A 21092-nucleotide genomic window follows, 5' to 3' on the forward strand; every position below is an offset into this window, starting at 1 on the left:
GTGGTCACGATATGACAAGTGTTGGCTAATAATTTTTCTGTCATTAAATGGGATGTCAAAATAGGTCACATAAACGACGGTGTGTCGTATATATTCGTACCGTGTGCAGATTACACTCACTTCAGTCGGGTCGTTCAGAGAACAGTGCCTGCAATACCCAATACCCAAAAACTATAATTCTCCACGATTATACAAACTAGTTTTGAAGAAACCCGTTGGTGACGTCGTCATTTGCGCTCAACGACTACTCGCCCAACATTATGGGATATGATGAAGACGCAAGTCAGCGGGGACGCGGGATTTTTCTAACAACTTCAACGATTTTAATAGCCTGTTTTGCCACGACCACGTTGATCGCTGGCGTCGGAATACTATCGTATTATTTACCAACGCCATGTACGGCGATAGCTGAGCACATATTGAATGGCAGCACATACTCGCCATCAACACTGTCACCTCCCCCGAGCTCCAGCAATCCATGGGAGGATTACCGTCTTCCAACCGACATAGAGCCTGTGCATTATACCCTGGAGCTAAAAATAGACTCGGAGAAGTTTAGTTTCAATGGCAGTATCGACATTCGAGTCACTTGCATTAACCGAACATCACGCATCATACTTCACAGTAAAATGTTGGACATTTATAAAAATCTTGTCCGTGTAACGCGAGAGGTCGACTCCATGACGATTCAGTTGTTGAAAGAGCCTGAACTTTATCCTGACATGCAATATATTGTCATAACGCTAGCCAGTTACTTGGAAGGTGGCCAGTTATATATAGTTCATATCGAATACGGCGGCGTACTTTATGATGACTTGGTTGGTATTTACAGGAGTTCTTACAGGGATGATAAAGGACAGAAAAGGTACACAAAGCTTGCTATTGTATTTATTTAAAAACTAGCGCGGGGCAGTATATAGACTCCTCACTGTACAAATAATAAATACGTTTAGACGTAACAGTTTCCCGTACATATGCACATTTTGTTTATATTTACCACTTGGGATGGGGTGAATAGGCATTTTTGAAAAAGCGCTATGGGAAAGATATTAAAAACAATTTTGAGACAATGTCAGAGATATTTCATATATTTCAGAGTCCTGGCAGCTTCCTTCTTTTCCCCAGCTAATGCTCGTAAAGCATATCCTTGCTTCGATGAGCCAGCATTAAAAGCAACACTTGCAATAACCATGGTACACAAGGACGAATACACAGCATTGTCCAACATGCCTCAGGAATCGGTTACATCAAGATATGACGGCTGGGTAGCAACGAAATTTCAGACAACATTAAAAATGTCCACTTATATCACTGGATTTTTTCTCAGTGATTTCGAATCAGTCACGGCAGTATCAAGAAACGGCGTTGAGGTAGGTGGAGTATTATATATTTACCATACTGAACCCGCTGATAGTTCGGTAGTGTAATAAAGTTATTATATATTGTATTATTATTATTGAATCAAACTCATCGACCAAGTTTTGTATATGTTCGATCCATGCACCCCGCGTAGTGTTGGACCATCAATCTATGTACTCTGCGTAGAGTGGAGTCATCGATCAATGAACCCCACGTTGTGTGGGAGCTTCCGTCCATGCACCCCAAGTGGTGTGGGAGTATGTGTATCAGGGCGTAGGTGTGTGTGTGGGGGGAGGGGGGAGGGGGGTGGGGTTCCCACACACCCCGCGCAAGCCCTCGTTTTCTTATTAAAACTTTGTTTGACGACCCTGCGCCAAACGTGTCACGACTTAATGTCACGACTGTGTTAATGTGAATTTATTAGTTACACGATATTTATTTTAGGTAAACAGTTGTAAGTAAGTAAATCTTTATTGCTATCGTATCCCAATTGAGATCTTGACATAAAATATAATAAATTCAAATACATGTAATAAAAAAAAGAAATTACTAACTAAATAAAAGGAAATACTAAAATTAATGTAAATAAATTAATATATACTGTAAATAAATGTATATACTTGAAACAATGTACGATGCCTTTAGTGAGGTTTACTATTTAAAGGCCAGGTATACTATAAATACGCTTTTAAACAATAGGAATTATTTACTTGAAAGTCACGCTCCGGTAAAGACGCGTTTTCTCGAACTTACAGGTCGATTATGTCGTGCAAAAATGGATGTATGTGACTATGAATATCACAGCAGCATCTAAATAAACTACGAATTTCTGTAAACATAGGCTATGCAAGTGATTAACTGGACTCATTAACATAGCCATACCTCCAATAAACACTTGAAGTGAATGCATCCATTTAGATGTGTCTATGTGAACATAAATTAAAGCTTTACACCACTCCAAAACATGTTTTGGTCCAGTGTAAAATGTGTCGTTGTGTCTCCAAACTAGATGAAGGCAATTTTAAAATAAACAACAATCCTGTAAACGTAAAACTGATGTCTCATTACTCTTGTGTAAGATTTCATACTATTATAGAATGTACACACAATATATGTTGAATAGAGATGAAATAATCGCATGCATATTAGTTACCATGGGGATGAGAAAATCATGTGTTTCAATAATGGTGCTCTTTTAAAACAATATTTTATTGAAATATGAAACATTTTTATATCATTGTGCTCTCCAAATATATTCCATAACAATATTTAATATTACAGTGTTCACCACCTCTATATACTTCCATTTCCTTCTTCATTATCTATACGTAATGTCAATAATATACTAGTAATTCTGGTTATATGTCAAACTGCATTCAGTTCAATTTTCAGCTGACCAGTAGTAATAATCCTTTGGTTCAGATGTGTTTTGTTTCTATCTTGTAAAGTTTCTTCCAACCGCTGTTTAAATATTCACTGGGGTTTCGCTGAACTTCTCTATCTAATTATAATGGTACGTTTTCTTGTCTTATCAGGTGCGGACCTGGGCACGTGCAGACGCCATTCACGAGGTATATTATGGAATGAACATATCCTTGCCCATATTGGAATACTATGAGCATTACTTTGATATAGATTTTCCATTACCCAAAATAGGTACGCTTGGTCATTTTGATAAACGTGTTATCGGGCTCGGGATTGGTGATATCCCGGATGCTGGTTTGGAGGATTGTTTGCTCCTTTTATTATAATAATAATAAATAATATTTCTTCTTAATACAGACATGGCTGTTACCCCGGACTACGGAGCTGGTGGAATGGAAAACTGGGGACTCATAAATTATAGAGAGGCTTCGTATCTATCCGACTCATCATCGACTGTTTTCAAGAAACGTCGCACTGCTGAATTAGTAGCCCATGAGTTAGCTCACCAGGTTTGTTTTCTAGAATGAATAGTTTTATTCACGCAGTTTGCTTACAACTCACTCTCGATTAGATTACGTCAATGCAAACAAAATACCCATGAAATGCCGGTTATAAATATCACACACTGCCCGAAAACATAATGACATCTGTTCAACTTGTTTCTGCAGTGGTTCGGTAACTTAGCAACGCATTGGTGGTGGGAGGATGTATGGCTGAAGGAAGGATTTGCTAGTTTCATGGCATATTATGGGATGGATCTTGTAGAGCCAGACTGGAATATGGTAAGTGTAAGGGCGAAGAAAAGAAACTCCTAAGGCGAGTGGCTGTTGTAACGTTAAAATGGTGTTGTCCGCGGCAATTGGTCCATTAGACTGGCAAAGTCGGGACTTCTTTTTTTGTTTTACAAAAAGAAATAATTAATTGTTCTTTTAGGCTTTTTAGCGTGATCGCGAAAACTAACCTGACCGCTAAAGAAATCCTGACTGGACGCATCTGCGGGCATTCGACTGCTATTAATTATTCATGATCCTAAACTTTTTAATGAATTACCTCTGTCTGTTCGTTCTAGTCCTTCAGTAGACATTTTTAAATCCAGATTGAAAACGCACTTATTTAAATGTGCTTTTAATATTTGACTGATTGTTTATTGTATCAGCGCCTTTGATCTTCATATGTTGGAATTGTTGCGCTTAATTAAATAAAGTTATTAAAGTTATTATTAATTATATGATGTTATTGATTATTCATGAGTGGGTTTGTGAAAGTAAACATGACCTTTTATAGGTTGATTCGATTCGATCGCAGAGATGGATACTTTAACTTTCTAAATGCAATGACGATACCATGTTTACTGAAAACAAGTCGATTTAAAATGCCCAATGTATATAAGTAATCTTTCACAATCGCCGGGACCTCATAAGTGAAAGGTCACGTAGATAAGATATGACGTATACAGCTGCATACGAGGCGCGGAATGTAAATTTATTATTTTGTGTATACTAGAAGAAAACGTACTAATAATTCAAAATTACGTACGTATTGGAGGCCGTGGCGTGTGTGTTTTAAAATGATGTGTGCATTTAAAAAAAAAACGGCGTGACTGTGCGTTTTAATGGTATGTGCTTTAAAAAATCATGTGTGTATATTAAATGGCGTGGGTGTTTTTAAAAACGTGTGTTTTAAAAATGACGTGTGAAGTAAAAATGATGTGTGTCTTAAAATGACGTGTGTGTTTACAATTATGTGTATTTAAAAAAAACGTGTGTTTAAAAGGACATGTGTATTTTAAAAATAATGTGTGTTTAAAAACATTACGTGTGTGTAAAAACGATGCGTGTGTTTAAAAACGACGTGTGTGTTTTTAAAAATGGCGTGTGTTTAAAAACGACGTGCGTTTTAAAAAATGACGTGTGTGTTTTTAAAAATGGCGTGTGTTTAAAAATGACGTGTGTGTTTAAAAATGACATGTGTGTTTAAAAACGACGTGTGTGTTTTTAAAAATGGCGTGTGTTTAAAAACGACGTGCGTGTTAAAAAATGACGTGTGTGTTTTTAAAAATGGCGTGTGTTTAAAAATGACGTGTGTGTTTAAAAATGACGTGTGTGTTTTTAAAAATGACGTTTGTGTTAAAAAATGACGTGTGTGTTTTTAAAAATGGCGTGCATTAACCTATTCACTCCTGTGGAGGCGTCGTCTCAAGTGGTAGCCATTTTCGTTTGTGGAGTTCTGTAACGTTAACAAGATACGTAAAATGGAACTTGTCCAGCACGAACGTTTTATTCATTTTGCCCTATAAATTTACCGACACTGTGTATACCTCAGAGACCTGGTGATTTATTCGTGTGGTTGGTTGCTGAAGACAATACGTCGACGTCTGGTACAATGGGGCAGAACAAAGTACTCGGTACAATGGGGCAGAACAAAGTACTCATACTGGTCTCACAGGCGCTCGTAACGTTTCTTGGATAATAAAAAAATGACCTAAAGTAGGGTCGGCATAGTTAATCAGTCGCCGGTACATTCGCCTACCACTCATATAATATCACAAGGTAGGAAAGCGTTCACACCATGACACCGAAATTGTCCGAAAATAACACGATTTTCAAAATTGTATTTCGATCCACTTCACACAACTCAAGCATGATATCGGTAGAAACAATCGATTGACTGTTATTATATGAGTGGTAGGCGAATGTACCGGCGATTGATTAAGTATGCCGACCCTACTTTAGGTCATTTTTTATTATCCAAGAAACGTTCCGAGCGCCTGTGAGACCAGTATGAGTACTTTGTTCTGCCCCATTGTACCAGACGTCGACGCATTGTCTTCAGCAACCAACCACACGAATAAATCACCAGGTCTCTGAGGTATACACAGTGTCGGTAAATTTATAGGGCAAAATGAATAAAACGTTCGTGCTGGACAAGTTCCTTTTTACGTATATTGTTAACGTTATAGAACTCCACAAACGAAAATGGCTACCAGTTGAGACGACGCCTCCACAGGCGTGAATAGGTTAATGCACGCGAATTTTTTAACACACACATGAAATAAATCTCTCAAATAGCGCCCCCACAGGCGTAAAAAGGTTAACGCACGCGTTTTTATGCACAAACACACACGAAAAAAAAATCATTCAAAACAGCGCCCCCACAGGCGTAAATAAGTTAATGCACGCGTTTTTTTTTCTTTTTACACACACGAAATTTTCATTCGACCTCACACACGCCATTTTTAAAAACACACACGTCATTTTTTAACACACACGTCATTTTTAAAAACACACATGTCATTTTTAAACACACACGTCATTTTTAAACACACACGCCATTTTTAAAAACACACACGTCATTTTTTAACACGCACGTGGTTTTTAAACAAACGCCATTTTTAAAAACTCACACGTCGTTTTTAAACACACACGTCATTTTTAAACACACACGTCATTTTTAAACACACGTCATTTTTTAACACGCACGTCGTTTTTAAACACACGCCATTTTTAAAAACACACACGTCGTTTTTAAACACACGCATCGTTTTTACACACACGTTATGTTTTTAAACACACATTATTTTTAAAATACACATGTTCTTTTAAACACACACGTTTTTTTTAAAAATACACATAATTGTAAACACACGCGTCATTTTAAGACACACATCATTTTTAATTCACACGTCATTTTTAAAACACACGTTTTTAAAAACACCCACGCCATTTAATATACACACATGATTTTTTAAAGCACATACCATTAAAACGCACAGTCACGCCGTTTTTTTTAAATGCACACATCATTTTAAAACACACACGCCACGGCCTCCAATACGTATGTAATTTTGAATTATTAGTACGTTTTCTTCTAGTATACACAAAATAATAAATTTACATTCCGCGCCTCGTAGCTGCACTCTGATTCGTTGTCAATGCTAGTCAACAACTTTTAAAGCGCGGTGGTCGTCGCGCAGCGCGTGTTCGAATTTCATGTAAATAAACAATGTATTTTACACACGTTGTATAAGTCGCTACGAGTCCAATATCGAACAGGACGCGGCGCAACGACTACCGCCCTTTAATTAGCATAACCACCGGAGTGATTTCTCTCCGGTTTCTCTCCAACGCAGGGGGTCGCTTGCTGATGCGTCCAGTCGGGATTTTTTTCGCAGTCACGCTTGTTTTCGCGATCACGTTAAAAAGGCTAAATTTAAAATTAATTATATTTTTGATTGTAAAACAAAAAAAGAAGTCCCGACTTTGCCAGTCTAGTGGTTCATGTGCGTGACGTCAACGTACGTGTATTACGAGAGAGCGTCCTTTGTGATATCAGCGTGTTGTGGACTTCAAAGTGTTGAGAGGGAGTGGCTCATATGACGTAAGCGTGTTGTGTCCGGGTAGCCTAAACCACTTGCCGTGGCCCGTGTGACGTCAACGTGTCACGGGTTGTTGACTCGTGTGGCGTCAACGTTTTGTAGGCGAGCGGCCCGTATGACGTCAAAGTGTCGTTGGTTATCGGCTCGTGTGACGTTATTGTGTTGTGGGCGAGTGGCTCATGTGACGTAAATATGTTTTAGGTGGGTGGTTCATGTGATGCGAGTAGCTCGTGTGACGTTTACATCGTGTTATGGGCGATTGGCCCGTTTGACGTCAATGTGTGATGTTAACATTTTCACTCAAGATTTCACATATTATCACTACGAATTTGTATTGCACAGTAAATATCGATTACACTTGAAATAACTGTACTTTTTTATGTTTTGTTCAGCTTGACCAGTTTTTGATTCTCGACGTTCATGTAGCGTTTGGTTTGGACGCCCTCACCTCCTCACATCCAATATCCGTACCAGTAAACCACGTGGATGAAATCAACTCTATATTTGACTCTATATCTTACAGCAAGGTGATCCAATTATTCTTTGAATATTCGATTTATTTGGGTCGCAATATACTGTACCATACGAAGTGACGTCATTTTTTTTAATTACAGGGAGCATCGATTATCAGAATGCTTCGATACTTTTTAGGTGAAACAACATTCAGAAATGGACTTAAAGTAAGTTGCGCTTTTCAACGACAAAAACACTGTTCGTAGAATAGTGTATTTATAAATAATGTATATTGTCATTTGTTTTCGGTTATCCGGCATTAGTTCTAATGAATAGAGCTATGTAGTATCAATCAGTGTGAACACCTTGTTACCATGGTTATTTGTAACATTTACCACAAATATTGTCTGATTGGTTTAGGCGAGTTAATTTGTAATACTGCATGTTTAATAAGCATGAATAGTTACAGTAACGGTCAGTCAAGGGTAAACGTAACCAACAATCAATATTTCTAAAAACAAGAACCCACACGTGTCTATAGTAGTAACGCACGCCAATTCTTTATTTTATCAGAAATATCTAAACCGATTTAAGTACAGTAACGCAAGAATGACGGATCTATGGAATGCATTAACTGAGGTAGGTTTCACATATAGCTTTACTACAATATATTAGAAAGTCTTGAACAATGTTTTAGTATTTCAGAGAGTATATACCATAGTTGTTTGATCAGGGGGTCAAACATCCCTATGTATACATTTCAAACAAAACCAAAAAATAAATCCCGGGAAAACAGATATTTTAGTAATTAGAAAGCCTCTGCACATTAAGAAATTAAATTTGATTTCCCTCGAAGTGGATAATAGTTTAATTTCTGAGAAAGGTGATGATCGTAACATCTGTGAGTAGTGATGTTTGTACTTTCGATCTGTGAGATGTGATGTTCGTAATTTGGGTGTGATGTTTGATAAACTTTTGTATATGGCAAGTCATGTTATTCAGGTAACAAAACCGTTATCTTATCATCTGTATAGATTTTCCCAAATCAGAAAACAAATACTATTGTTCATACTTTTGTGGGATCGAGGTTGGATTACTGCAATAGTTTATTGTATGGTATAATGAATGTCAGTTATTGGGAAGGCCACAGAAGGCAATAGCTAGGGTTATTTTGAAGAAAATAAACTATGACTATATTACATCTACTTTGATTACTCTGCACTCGCTTACAGTCACGGTAAAGAATCGAATTGTATATAACATATTGTTGTTTGTATTCAACGCCCTCCACGGCCAGTCCTCCACATATAATACGGGATTATTTCATCACCAGGTGTCACTTTTGTATTATTATTATTATTATTATTATTATTATTATTATTATTATTATTATTATTATTATTATTATTAATTATTATTATTAATTATTATTATTTACTAGGCTGCAGAAGAAACTCTCTTAGATCTACCTGCTTCAATTTCCGATATAATGGATACATGGACTTTGCAGATGGGTTTCCCGGTTGTCACCCTCACGCGAGATTATTCCCAAGAACATGTGATCACGTTTTCTTGTGAACAACAGCATTTTCTTGTAGATCCAACAGCTTCAACGGGAGATGAGTATGTATTTTAAATCACATAATGTTCGTATATTATGTATTTAGTACATATAGGCGTACGTTTATTATTCAATCATAATTCAAAATTATTGGATATTATTATACATCTGTCACCATAACGCCATAAGTTACAGCGTGCTGTAAGTTTGCGGTATTTTACGGGGTATTTAGTCCCCGTTCGGACGCAGTCCGAAAACGGGGACTTATGTTTTGACCTTCGTGTGTCCGTGTGTGCGTGCGTGCGTGCGTCTGTGCGTGCGTCCGGACCTGTATCTTAGAAATGCCTGGACCAATCACAATCAAACTTCACACATACATCATACATGATAGTATACATATGCACGTCAATTTATTTCACGATCTGATTCAAGATGGCCGAATGGCGGCCATGTTTGTGCTAAAAATCATCAAAAACAAGCATTTCTCAGCTGTTAACAGATGGATTATGTTCAAACTTGGTATATACATTAGATATTATAGGACCTTGTTGCACATTATTTTGTTTTACGATCTGATTCAAGATGGCCGAATGGCGGCCATTTTTGTGCTAAACAACCATCAAAATCAAGCATTTCTCGACTGTTTACAGATGGATTTTGTTCAAACTTGGTATATACATTAGACATTATGTGACCTTGATGCAAATAATTTTGTTTTTTAGATAAGATTCAAAATGGCCGACTGGCAGCTATTTTGTTTTAATGAATGTGGTTCTCGTGCCATATCTCTGACTTGCTTTCACTGATTATGTTCAAATTTTAAATATTCATTATACATCATGTCATAGATAGACAGATATATTGGTTTGACGATCCTATTCAAAATGGCCAAATGGTGGCCATTTTTGTGCTAAACAATCATCAAATATCAAGCATTTCTGGCATTTATGGATGGATGTCGTTCAAACTTGGTACATATGTTAGACATTACAGGTTCCTGATGCACATCATTTATTTTTCAGATTGGATTCAAAATGGCTGTTTGTTTTAATGATTGGGCTTCTAGAGCCATATCTCTTAAATGCTTTCACTGATTATATTCAAATTTTATATATCCGTTATACATCATGTTATATATATATATTTATATATACATGTATTCAAAATGGCTGATTGTGAATGCTGTTCCAAAGCAATATCTCTCAATATGGACAAGTACTTTTTTGACGATCAGATACAAATGTCAATTATTTTAATGTTAAAAAATCATATTCCTGACATGGTTATATTCCAGCTATATTACTATAAACAAAACTATATATCTTAAATTTGATAACTAACTGGGACTGTGCCATGCATGGCTTGTTTCATCCTACCATAATAGGAAATGCGAATTCCAAATATGGAATGATTACACGCGTAAGCGTCCTCCAATAATAAAAACAAACATGGCTGCCCGGACTCCACACAAAGAAGTTCCCTGATAAATATTTTGAATTTCGCTTTCCCATGTTGTATCCTTGAAAGGAAAATATGTATAATAATAAGGTTATTACGAGAATACCTCAAAGTATGCACTCAGACAATACGCCGCGTATTGATACTCGATACTCGGTAACCTTATAATATTCCAATTACAAAATTCATTCATATTTCTAATATAGCTAATTGAGTTATTGCATTATATAATTTAATTTACAGATACAAGTGGATTATTCCCCTGACATTTACCGATGGATTATACCCTAAATATGGAGAGAATGAGAGGAATCGGATATGGCTGAGTAATGGACCAGGTAATAATTGCCCACTGTCAAAACATATTTATATATAATTGCACTAAATGACTGAAGTAAACACATACTCACCCATACTACTTATTTACTTGATAGTTTTCATGAACGACTCATCTAAACTAAGTGGTGGAAATAATAATTGGTTACTAGCAAACATAGATCAAACTGGATATTTCAGAGTCAACTACGATGCAACCAATTGGCGACTTCTCAAAGAACAGTTACTTGAAAACCATTTGGTAAATAACTTTCTTTATTGTATCCTCTCAATTATCGCACATCCCAGACTAGCTTCTGATAAATGCATAAGTTTACGATCCGTGGTACATCGTGGCCATTCCGGGATGTAAACTCGTTCTTACAATAAATTAAATACAACATTAGTATATTAGGCCCATTTTGTATGATATTTCCACTGTGTGCATGCGACACAAAACTTAATATATTGTCAAATATTTTGATTTTAATTATTTCCATGGGATACCAAATTTCGTATTTACGTCTGTCAAATAACTGCCAAATAAATACGTGGAATCATTAATTACTAAGGACCTAGCGTAGAATTGGAAATTACTACAAATAAACAAATATTCAATTCTGGAACAGGATAATAGTATATTTGGTTATTGATGAAATAGTAGGGCGCCACCAGACGATCTGGCTTAGCAAGTGCGTCGTGCTTCTTTCATGAAGTTGACGCTGATTGTGCACAAAGGAAGGATCCGTGGTACATCGTGGCCATTCCAGGATGTAAACTCGTTCTTACAATTAAATAAATACAACATTAGTATATTAGGCCCATTTTATATGATATTATATGAACCGTGTGCATGCGACGCAAAACTCAATATATTGCCAAGTATTTTGATTTCAATTTTTCCATGGGATAGCAAATATAGTATGTTTTGGAAAACTTTTAATTCATTATCAGTATCAGTGTGTTTGAATTTCCGCGAATTAACATTATGGCATTTTACGTCTGTCAAATACCGGCCAAATAAATACGTGGAATCATTAATTACTAAGGACCTGGCGTAGAATTGAAAATTACTCCAAATAAACAAATGTCCAATTCGGGAACAGGATAATAGTATATTTGGTTATTGACGAAATAGTAGGGCGCCGCCAGACGGTCTGGCTTCGCAAGTCCGTCGTGTTTCTCTCATGAAGTTGACGCTGATTGTGCACAAAGAAAGCCGCTCATCCCGCCATTGGATGGTGGCACATCGTGTATGTGATGTTTACAAATGACGTGGAGATGATCCGTGGTACATCGTGACCAATAATAAAATGATTGGTTGTCCAACTGTGGGCGTGTCTTTTATTTCTGTGCTAAATGTGCAACACCAAAGTCACGCCATTTATTTTTCATGGTTGTTTGAATAATCGTCTGCACCAGTATCGCAAGGTCTAAGTTTGGTTTAGTATGTTGTTAAGACCGCGTAAATTCATTTTACCGCCACTTTACAGCGGTTTTCACACATACACCAGTTAATTCCGTTACCCAATGGCTGAAGAAATTTCACATCGACCACACACCCCAAAACAGATAACGAGATTTGACAGGATCGGTCATTGCGCATGCGTATAAAACAGCTGGTACTAATATCCTAATTTCCTAATAACTTATTTTGCACTCGTACAATGCAAACTACATATTGGATTAGGTTGGTTGGCCATCAAGTACTATCCTATGGCACCCAATTCATATATCACCAATACCATAGTACAGAGTTATGTTAACAACGAGTCAAAAAAAAACTAATATACTAAATTGTTATGTAATTAATTGTAAGGATGAGATTACATTGTGAAATGGCCACGATGTAACACCTGTAGTTTAACATATTATAATTTATTTCTCACTTTTTTAATTGTTTTAGGTGATACCAACAGCTAGTCGTGCAGCTATTCTTAATGACGTATTTAACTTGGCAAGAGGACAACATATCAACACACTACTGGCACTGGAGATATCACGTTACCTCGTCGTAGAACGAGATTACGTACCCTGGTCGACAGCCAATGATGTCTTGGCATACATACACAACATGCTGAGAACAACTAGTGCCTACGGTGTTTATATCGTAAATAATTATTATAATATTGTTTATTATCTTTTACACTGGATCAGACAGAAATCAGGGGCGGATCTAGGATTCTGGGGGGGGGGCGATAAGTTGGCCTAAGGCCAAGTTCGCGAGCGCCGATGGCGCGAAGTACTGTTGGTTGTTAAAAATAAGGGGGCGGCCCCTCGGCCCTCCTCTAAATCCGCTCATGGAAATGTACATATCTCTACTCAGCTATCGTGTTTTATGGTAATGTTTGTTTACTATGTTACAGCAATACATATTGGAACTAGTAACACCACTATATAGCAGTCTTGGATGGAGCGATGAAGATTCAACTGACCTTGACAGGTGTGTTCTTAATTGATGGAACAATATCATTTGATAATTTCGAGTCGCTCGTTTTACGAAAATGAAACATATTTAGCTTGTTGTTTCGGAAAAATGTGAATGTTTGTATATGCAATATTGATAAAAGTGGAATAGTTTTGAGGGACAGTTATAGAGATCCATGCTACTGGGTGCTACGAAAGGTTGTTTCAACCAATGGAAACTTCTTCAGATTTGAATGAGAGACTTCCAGGATGTTTTTTTTTTCATTTATCTGTTTTATAAGTGTTTGTAACGAAATCGTATAGAACATCCGAAAAGCATAGTAGTACGTAATTGTTTTCACCGTTACTGTAACGTCTTCGGGATCAGCCCTTGCGACGAAACATAACACGTGTCAATAACGTCTTCGGGATCAGTCCATACGACGATACATAACACACGTGTCAATAACGTCTCCGGGATCAGTCCATACGACGATACATAACACATGTGTCAATAACGTCTTCGGAATCAGTCCATACGACGATACATAACACATGTGTTAATAACGTCTTCGGGATCAGTCCATACGACGATACGTAACACATGTGTCAACGTCTTCGGGATCAGTCCATACGACGATACATAACACATGTGTCAATAACGTCTTCGGGATCAGTCTATACGACGATACATAACACATGTGTCAATAACGTCTTCGGAATCAGTCCATACGACGATACATAACACATGTGTCAATAACGTCTCCGGGATCAGTCCATACGACGATACATAACACATGTGTCAATAACGTCTTCGGGATCAGTCCATACGACGATACATAACACACGTGTCAATAACGTCTCCGGGATCAGTCCATACGACGATACATAACACATGTGTCAATAACGTCTTCGGGATCAGTCTATACGACGATACATAACACATGTGTCAATAACGTCTTCGGAATCAGTCCATACGACGATACATAACACATGTGTTAATAACGTCTTCGGGATCAGTCCATACGACGATACGTAACACATGTGTCAACGTCTTCGGGATCAGTCTATACGACGATACATAACACATGTGTCAATAACGTCTTCGGGATCAGTCCATACGACGATACATAACACATGTGTCAATAACGTCTTCGGGATCAGTCCATACGACGATACATAACACATGTTTAATAATTGTTTCATTGTATATTGCAGTCTTACTCGATCTTTGGCAATTACACTAGCTTGTGGACATGGTCACGAAGAGTGCATCCAAGAATCGCACACCATGTTTGTACATTGGATGCAAAATAGCGACAATAACATGTAAGATTTGTAATAACCTAATTTATGATCCAGTTCTATGATATTAATATTATATATAGCTAATTTGGTATTATAACACATTAGGCATTTTAACTGTAATGTAACAGTCTTTGGATTCAATATATTCATTATGATATTATTTTATAGTCGATATGATATTTCGTCACTATTGTTCACTCACTGGCAGGATTCCAGAGAATATGAAGAGTGACGTATATTGTACAGCCATAGCACATGGTACCTCGGACTACTGGGAGTTTGCCTGGAACCAGTATTTGACAACACAAAGCAGTGCAGAGCGATCTTTGTTAATGGAGGCAATGGCATGCAGTAACCAACCTTGGATTCTAAGCAGGTATACCAAACATGTCATCGTACTAACTTTGGGTAATTTGAAACCTTGTCAGGAAAATAGAATCTAATATACCATTTTCACTGTCCTATGTAAAACATGTTGGCGTGCAAGTATTTCAATATGAAGAATGTAGAATACTGTTAACTATAGATATATTGTAAATTCGTGTTCTACAGTGGAGTCGCATATCTTGATATAATGACACTTGCAATTATTTGATTGTTTTACATGTGCGCATAGTTTAGCCATTTTAGCAGCGCTTACTATAAACCATAATTTCATATTTCCTCATTAAAAACTCACTAAATATTGTCATTTCATAAATACTTTAGACATCAAAACGTCCACTGTAAGACACTAAATATGCCACTGAACAATGTTTTGAAATATTGACAATAGAAGAATGTTCTAAGAAGAATGTTGCTATTATCATTTGTCAGTATTATCCCAGATGAATACAAAGATTCCATATTTTTCTTTCATCTTTGTGAATTACATATCAAATATGTAAAAATAAAGAAAATAGAAATATTTGAAAATTTGTGTGTAGCATTCTACTTTGATCAGAATGTACAAAAACTTTACGTCGTAATATTTATATAGCACATAGAATTGACAAAACAAACGTCGTTTACGAAAAAACACACAATTGATTCATAATTTTCAGATACTTGAACTATTGCCTGGACTCACAGCTTATTCGTCGCCAGGATGCCACCTACGTTGTCGGATATATTGCTGGTAGTGCAGTCGGTGAAGTACTAGCATGGGACTTTGTCAGATCACACTGGGATCACTTGTTTGACACGTGAGTACCTTCTATCCATCATCCAATCATTCTGATCTGTTGTATTACGTAACTAATTGCGCTACATTAATATTAATAAATGTCCATTACCATGCTGCCCTGACTATTATTTTCTGGTTATTTTTCATAGTTACGGCACCAACATGTTTTCTTTCCCACGTCTTATTGACAGTGTTACTGCGTCGTTTTCGTCACGTTTGAGGTTAAAAGAGGTAATGTGAGAACTGCCCTTTTGTCACACAGCATTCCTTCGAATTGTGTATAAACCAACAATGTATTTTACCATAGATTCTGATTTTAGCAAAAACACGAATATCGAACACAGCACGTTGCTATGACTACTGACCTTTAATTGTGTTTTTTGGTGCAGTCGTCGTTTTTGTAAAATGTTTACTTCTTCACATGTCATTGAATGTTATTCAGAATTTGCCGATAGCACGCAATGAACACCGTGATATTTTACAATTAAAACGAAACATATACCATGGCTACGATGTTATTAGAGAAAGTCGCTGTTGTTTAGTTGGTTGCATCAATTTCATAACGTAAAGTAAAACAATACTTGTCAATCAAACATTGACTTACTCGAAGATATTCACATGCACATTACTCACTTAACGACACGTTATCTTTTCTTGAATAGCTTCAGAAGTTTATATCTGATCATCCAAACCTTGGAACGGCGGCAAAGTCGTTTGAACAGGCCGTAGAACGAACCCGAGTCAATATACTATGGCATGAGAACACCATTGTGGATTTACAGAAATGGCTTGAAGATGAAGTAAGAGTGGTGTAGCTCTAGATCTTCCTATCTGTTCCCTGCACATAATCGCATTTTGGGGCAGAATATGTATACACGTGTGATTGCATTACTTGTCTTACTCTGTTCATTTATTCAGACAAAACAAAGATGGGAGGAATTGGCATTTTGAATCACACTAAGTCGATTAAAATATTTGGTATGTTAACTGATCAAAAAACAATGAACCTGAAATATGAAAATAAATGTCGGTTGAGTATTGAAGATATTATTTCAGCTTTCTTTGATATAGTATTGTTATTTACGTTTGTACACATGCTTTAAGATTCTCTCAATAAAGCAGTAATATTACGTACTGGATACGGTTTTTGCGGCAGAAAAAAAAAGTGATATCAACTACCTTATAGGAGGTAATTTACCACGATTTCAAACACACGACGTAATTTAGAATGGGCGTTTTGTTTTGAATGAAAGGCATGATAGAGGAAATTATTGCCACGATGTGAGGACGCTATTCCCATAGCGTTACGAGGCTGGGCAATACGAGATATATGATAATATGCAGCATACTTCGACTTTATCCGGTTTAACTCAGGGTGTTTATAGATAAATACTTTTAGTTGTATTTTCATGCTTGCAGTTTAGCCTTCAGACAGAAATCTTGTTTAAGTGAAATGCACGTATAACACGCATAATATCACACTCGCACTATATTCCAGATGAGTTAACATACACCTGAACTGTGAAATCCACTATACTGATATTATTAATAACACAACCGACACCTATTCCAGAGACACACTGAGAATAAAAACACACACTATCGATTACGTCAAGTTACATCTCTATACATACGAGGTTACAGAAATAACGTGAACATATTGATAATTGTAAATTACAACAAAGCGAATACATAATGTATCTACTAGTATTTCTCAAGGAAAGACAACTGATCAAAGTAACGACATAAACAGTGTATATCATCGTCTTCGCATTGGCGACGGCCATCTGAAGTGTAACATGGCAACGGGTTGCAACATTGGTGGTGCCCTCCTATCACCATGCATCGATCGCCATAAGCAGCACATTCCTTCTGTGAAAGATATATATGAAAATGAATATTTGACATGCTAACATATAGTAACAGTAATTTACTTCAGATTCTCATAATTTTACAACTACGTTAACACCCACTTAGTACATAACTATGCACGTGTTTACGCTAGCCATTATGTATGTTCCGGCAAAGTGAACACGATAGGTAACATATATCCATGACGTATCACCAATGTACAATATAAAACAGTATATTAACATTTATTATAACTAGTAGTTCGTGAAGTTCTCGATGAAATATTTTGCGAGATTTAACGATACTTGTTTTATCAGCAGATCAGATTGTTATCATAGTGTATTCAATCTTTATTTAGGATTTCTCACCTGTGCATCCATCCCTTTACTTGATTTTCGTCTGTGTCCATTACGTAACTTATTCTGTAGAAAGTCATGATACTTTTCATCCATTCTCGCACTAACTAAAACAAGTGTTACCACGACGATAAACAACAATACAGATTTTCTGTCCATGACGACTGACATTTTCTAGAAAGAGGAAATATCGATTGTGTTTTTTTCTCAGAAATCGTGCTCGTCATAAAAGTGCTTGATAATGATACAATATACATTGGATAATTTATATTGCACTATCAACAGCTTTTATTAATTGAAAATATCTAGAAGTATTATCCTCGTTATTTCAAATTAATTTGTTCTGCCGTTCCCGTTACGGTTGGAGTTTTCTGTGACTCAGTGTTTTGTAGGAAAAATAGGCCACGCGTATGTTGATGTTTCAGATCGAATAATAAACAAAGAATTAAACATTTGTATTTGATATACGAGGTCGTTTCTGACTGAGGTATTTGCTTTTCCTAATGGTCGCAGTTTTGATTGGTTAATACTTTCATGGTGGACTTTCATGTGAGTATTGTTTGCATGAAATGAACGTGATTCATGCTTGTAATATGTGTAGTAATAAGCTGTCAACCAAATAGTGACACGGAGGCCATGGAGTCCCAAATGTGATGTGATTATGACTAACTTACCAATGCAGTCCATTTGTGGAGAAGGAAATTCAACGAACCGGTAATAAAGAGATTATTACAAAAAAGATTACAAGCGCACTTGGGACTAGAGTCCAATTAAAACATGGAATTTCTCTCATTATTTGTTTTTGATGTATTCACGCGTTAAGTCGAAGCTATCAAGCGGGATACAAAAAAGAACATAACCCACCGGGGATTATATTTTGCATTCATTATCAAAAGTTCTATTCAATACGTCGTGGGCCTAACGGACATACATAAGATGAAAAATGTACAGAATTCGTATATTTTATAATTTTGATTTTCATAAAAGATTTGGTTGGATTACGCGCATTCAACATTTCACTGTTTTAATTGTTTTCAGACGAAGTGTATACCTAAAATAACAACGAGATAAACCCCATTTCTGAAAGGATTAACATCTGCGTCCCTGAGATTGACTAGTGGTTATCTACTCAAGTAATTAATAACCTGAAGGAATAAAATTCTTGTTTTTCAAATTCATTATCGAGTGTACACACGTCAATTGGCCTAATTAAAAGTACAATAACGAACATACAATGTATGAACCAGAACATTAACGAATATACACTGTATGAAGCTGGACGATAACTAACAATAATGTAGAAAACAGGGCACCAACTCACAAAAGTATTGTGACTAGAAATAAGATAACTCGTTTTTACATTTTAACATTGCTAATATTTTACTTGTTATTCACAGATATAAGACAGCATGGTGATATGCAAATTAGATAAGAAAACAAACTGCGAAAACTTACCCAACGATAACAATATAGCACTATATTAAGTGCATTTGATCCAATGTATAGGTGGATAAATGATAAATCTAACGATATAGTGGTAGATCATATTGAAACATACAATGTATTGAAACATGGAACAAAGCATTACTCTAGGTCAACTGTAAAACTGCGAGAATGGATAATTTACATAATCATTATTACAGTATCCAGTACAACTTGTACAGACACTTAATCAAGTTATTAACTCCCACTAGGACGATTCAATTACTGTTCCGTAACATGTTATTGCCCGTGATTTATATGTATAATCTGGCATTACATTGCATGTGCAAACAATTCTACAGAGCGTTAAAAAATGCATTTCTGCACTTGTAATTTAATTTAATGTTTACTGTAATATGTTTAACGTGTGGTAGACCTCCGTAATCACGTCTACATACGACTCTGAGTACATATAAACACGATTTTATAAAAATAATTGACTGATCGATTAACACAATTTGTTTTAAAGTCTTTTTATATTTGTAATGGAGTTCGTCCATTTCCGTTTGTATTTTATTAGTATACGGTAAACGTTGGAAAATGAGCGGATATATGTCTCCCTGGATGTTCTTTATATTATAGAGTGAACAAAATTCATATTTATTACAGTCAAGTCAATCGCGACAAATACTGCATAGTAAAGTAAACGGCCAGAAAAAGAAAACTAGAATGCATATTATAACACTATTGTCATGAACATACAATGTTTAGGTTAATCATACACGTCTTATTATCCAGACGAACAATAATGTACTTAGTTAACGTCCTCGACAGAGTTTTATGTAACGCCACTGCATAACATAGATAAAATACATATACATACAGTACACTAGAGTAATCTAGCGTATACATAAATTTACAGTACTGAGCATAAAACATAGAACACAAATACGTGTCAGATGATAAAAGCACAAAAACGATCCTAATTGAACTTTTAGTAAGACGAGTATACATTGAAAAAAAACTCATGTTTTTTAAGAGCGTCAAATGTAGGAATGTTGCTGGATACACACATACCACTTGACTTACAGTTCCTGGGCCGACTGTTACCCCAATTGTGATAAAATACACCAACCTGTATTCGTCTCGTCTCTATTGCCAACTGTTCTTAATTCCGTTTAGTAAACATATAATGTAGGAATGAAGGAATTGTGACGGCCGTCCAGCTGCTCTCGTAGTTTAATGAGTACTAATCTCACATCTCTGATATACACTATTCTTAATAGCATTACAATATCCCAAAGGAAACACGTTGCTATCATAATATGTACTAAGTATATACATGAACACAGTACAGATCACAAAGATATTTCATTGATGTAATATAATCTGACGTGTGAAACACAGACAGGATACTGGCTACATGCTGCTGGGTCATGACCAAAGCTCACGCACCGAATATTCTAAGTCTCAGAAACAAATTAAAGATTGAGACACGAACACAGTGTGAATAAGTTCTCTACCCAAAGGATTACGGACAATATACCTTCCATACCCAATGAAATGTTTGAGCGATATACCTTCTAGTAATGGTAGAGTTTGACAATATAGTCTCTATCAAGTTAGTGTTTGCTGAAT

The 21092-nt window shown here is 36.3% G+C and overlaps 2 protein-coding genes across 3 annotated transcripts; one reads left to right on the forward strand and one right to left on the reverse strand.

Moving 5' to 3' along the window:
• The first annotated feature begins 260 nt into the window (after positions 1-260).
• Positions 261-16955, forward strand: LOC100377181 (aminopeptidase N-like). Its single transcript, XM_085505558.1, has 18 exons — positions 261-865; positions 1097-1370; positions 2895-3015; positions 3142-3293; positions 3453-3566; positions 7552-7686; positions 7774-7839; positions 8186-8251; positions 9054-9235; positions 10875-10969; positions 11066-11208; positions 12853-13056; positions 13313-13389; positions 14571-14681; positions 14869-15036; positions 15704-15844; positions 15975-16056; positions 16488-16955. Exons 1-18 carry the CDS (start codon positions 261-263, stop codon positions 16638-16640), a joined length of 2889 nt encoding a protein of 962 aa, XP_085361684.1. The 3' UTR covers positions 16641-16955.
• A 476-nt stretch (positions 16956-17431) lies between these two features.
• LOC144354113 (uncharacterized) lies at positions 17432-20758 on the reverse strand. Of its 2 annotated transcripts, none has more exons than XM_078010260.2 (3): positions 20590-20758; positions 18045-18206; positions 17432-17697 (listed from the first exon to the last, which is right to left on the reverse strand). In XM_078010260.2, the coding sequence occupies exons 2-3, from the start codon at positions 18201-18203 to the stop codon at positions 17530-17532; spliced, it is 327 nt and encodes a 108-aa protein (XP_077866386.2). In that variant the 5' UTR covers positions 18204-18206; positions 20590-20758; the 3' UTR covers positions 17432-17529. The 2 variants fall into 2 exon arrangements, with proteins under 2 accessions (XP_077866386.2, XP_077866387.2); XM_078010261.2 differs by having other exon boundaries at positions 20544-20758.
• Positions 20759-21092: the final 334 nt, after the last annotated feature.

The sequence above is a fragment of the Saccoglossus kowalevskii genome, chromosome 11 (assembly GCF_978046115.1).
Source record: "Saccoglossus kowalevskii chromosome 11, keSacKowa6.1, whole genome shotgun sequence".
In the NCBI taxonomy this organism is placed as follows: Eukaryota; Metazoa; Hemichordata; class Enteropneusta; family Harrimaniidae; genus Saccoglossus; species Saccoglossus kowalevskii.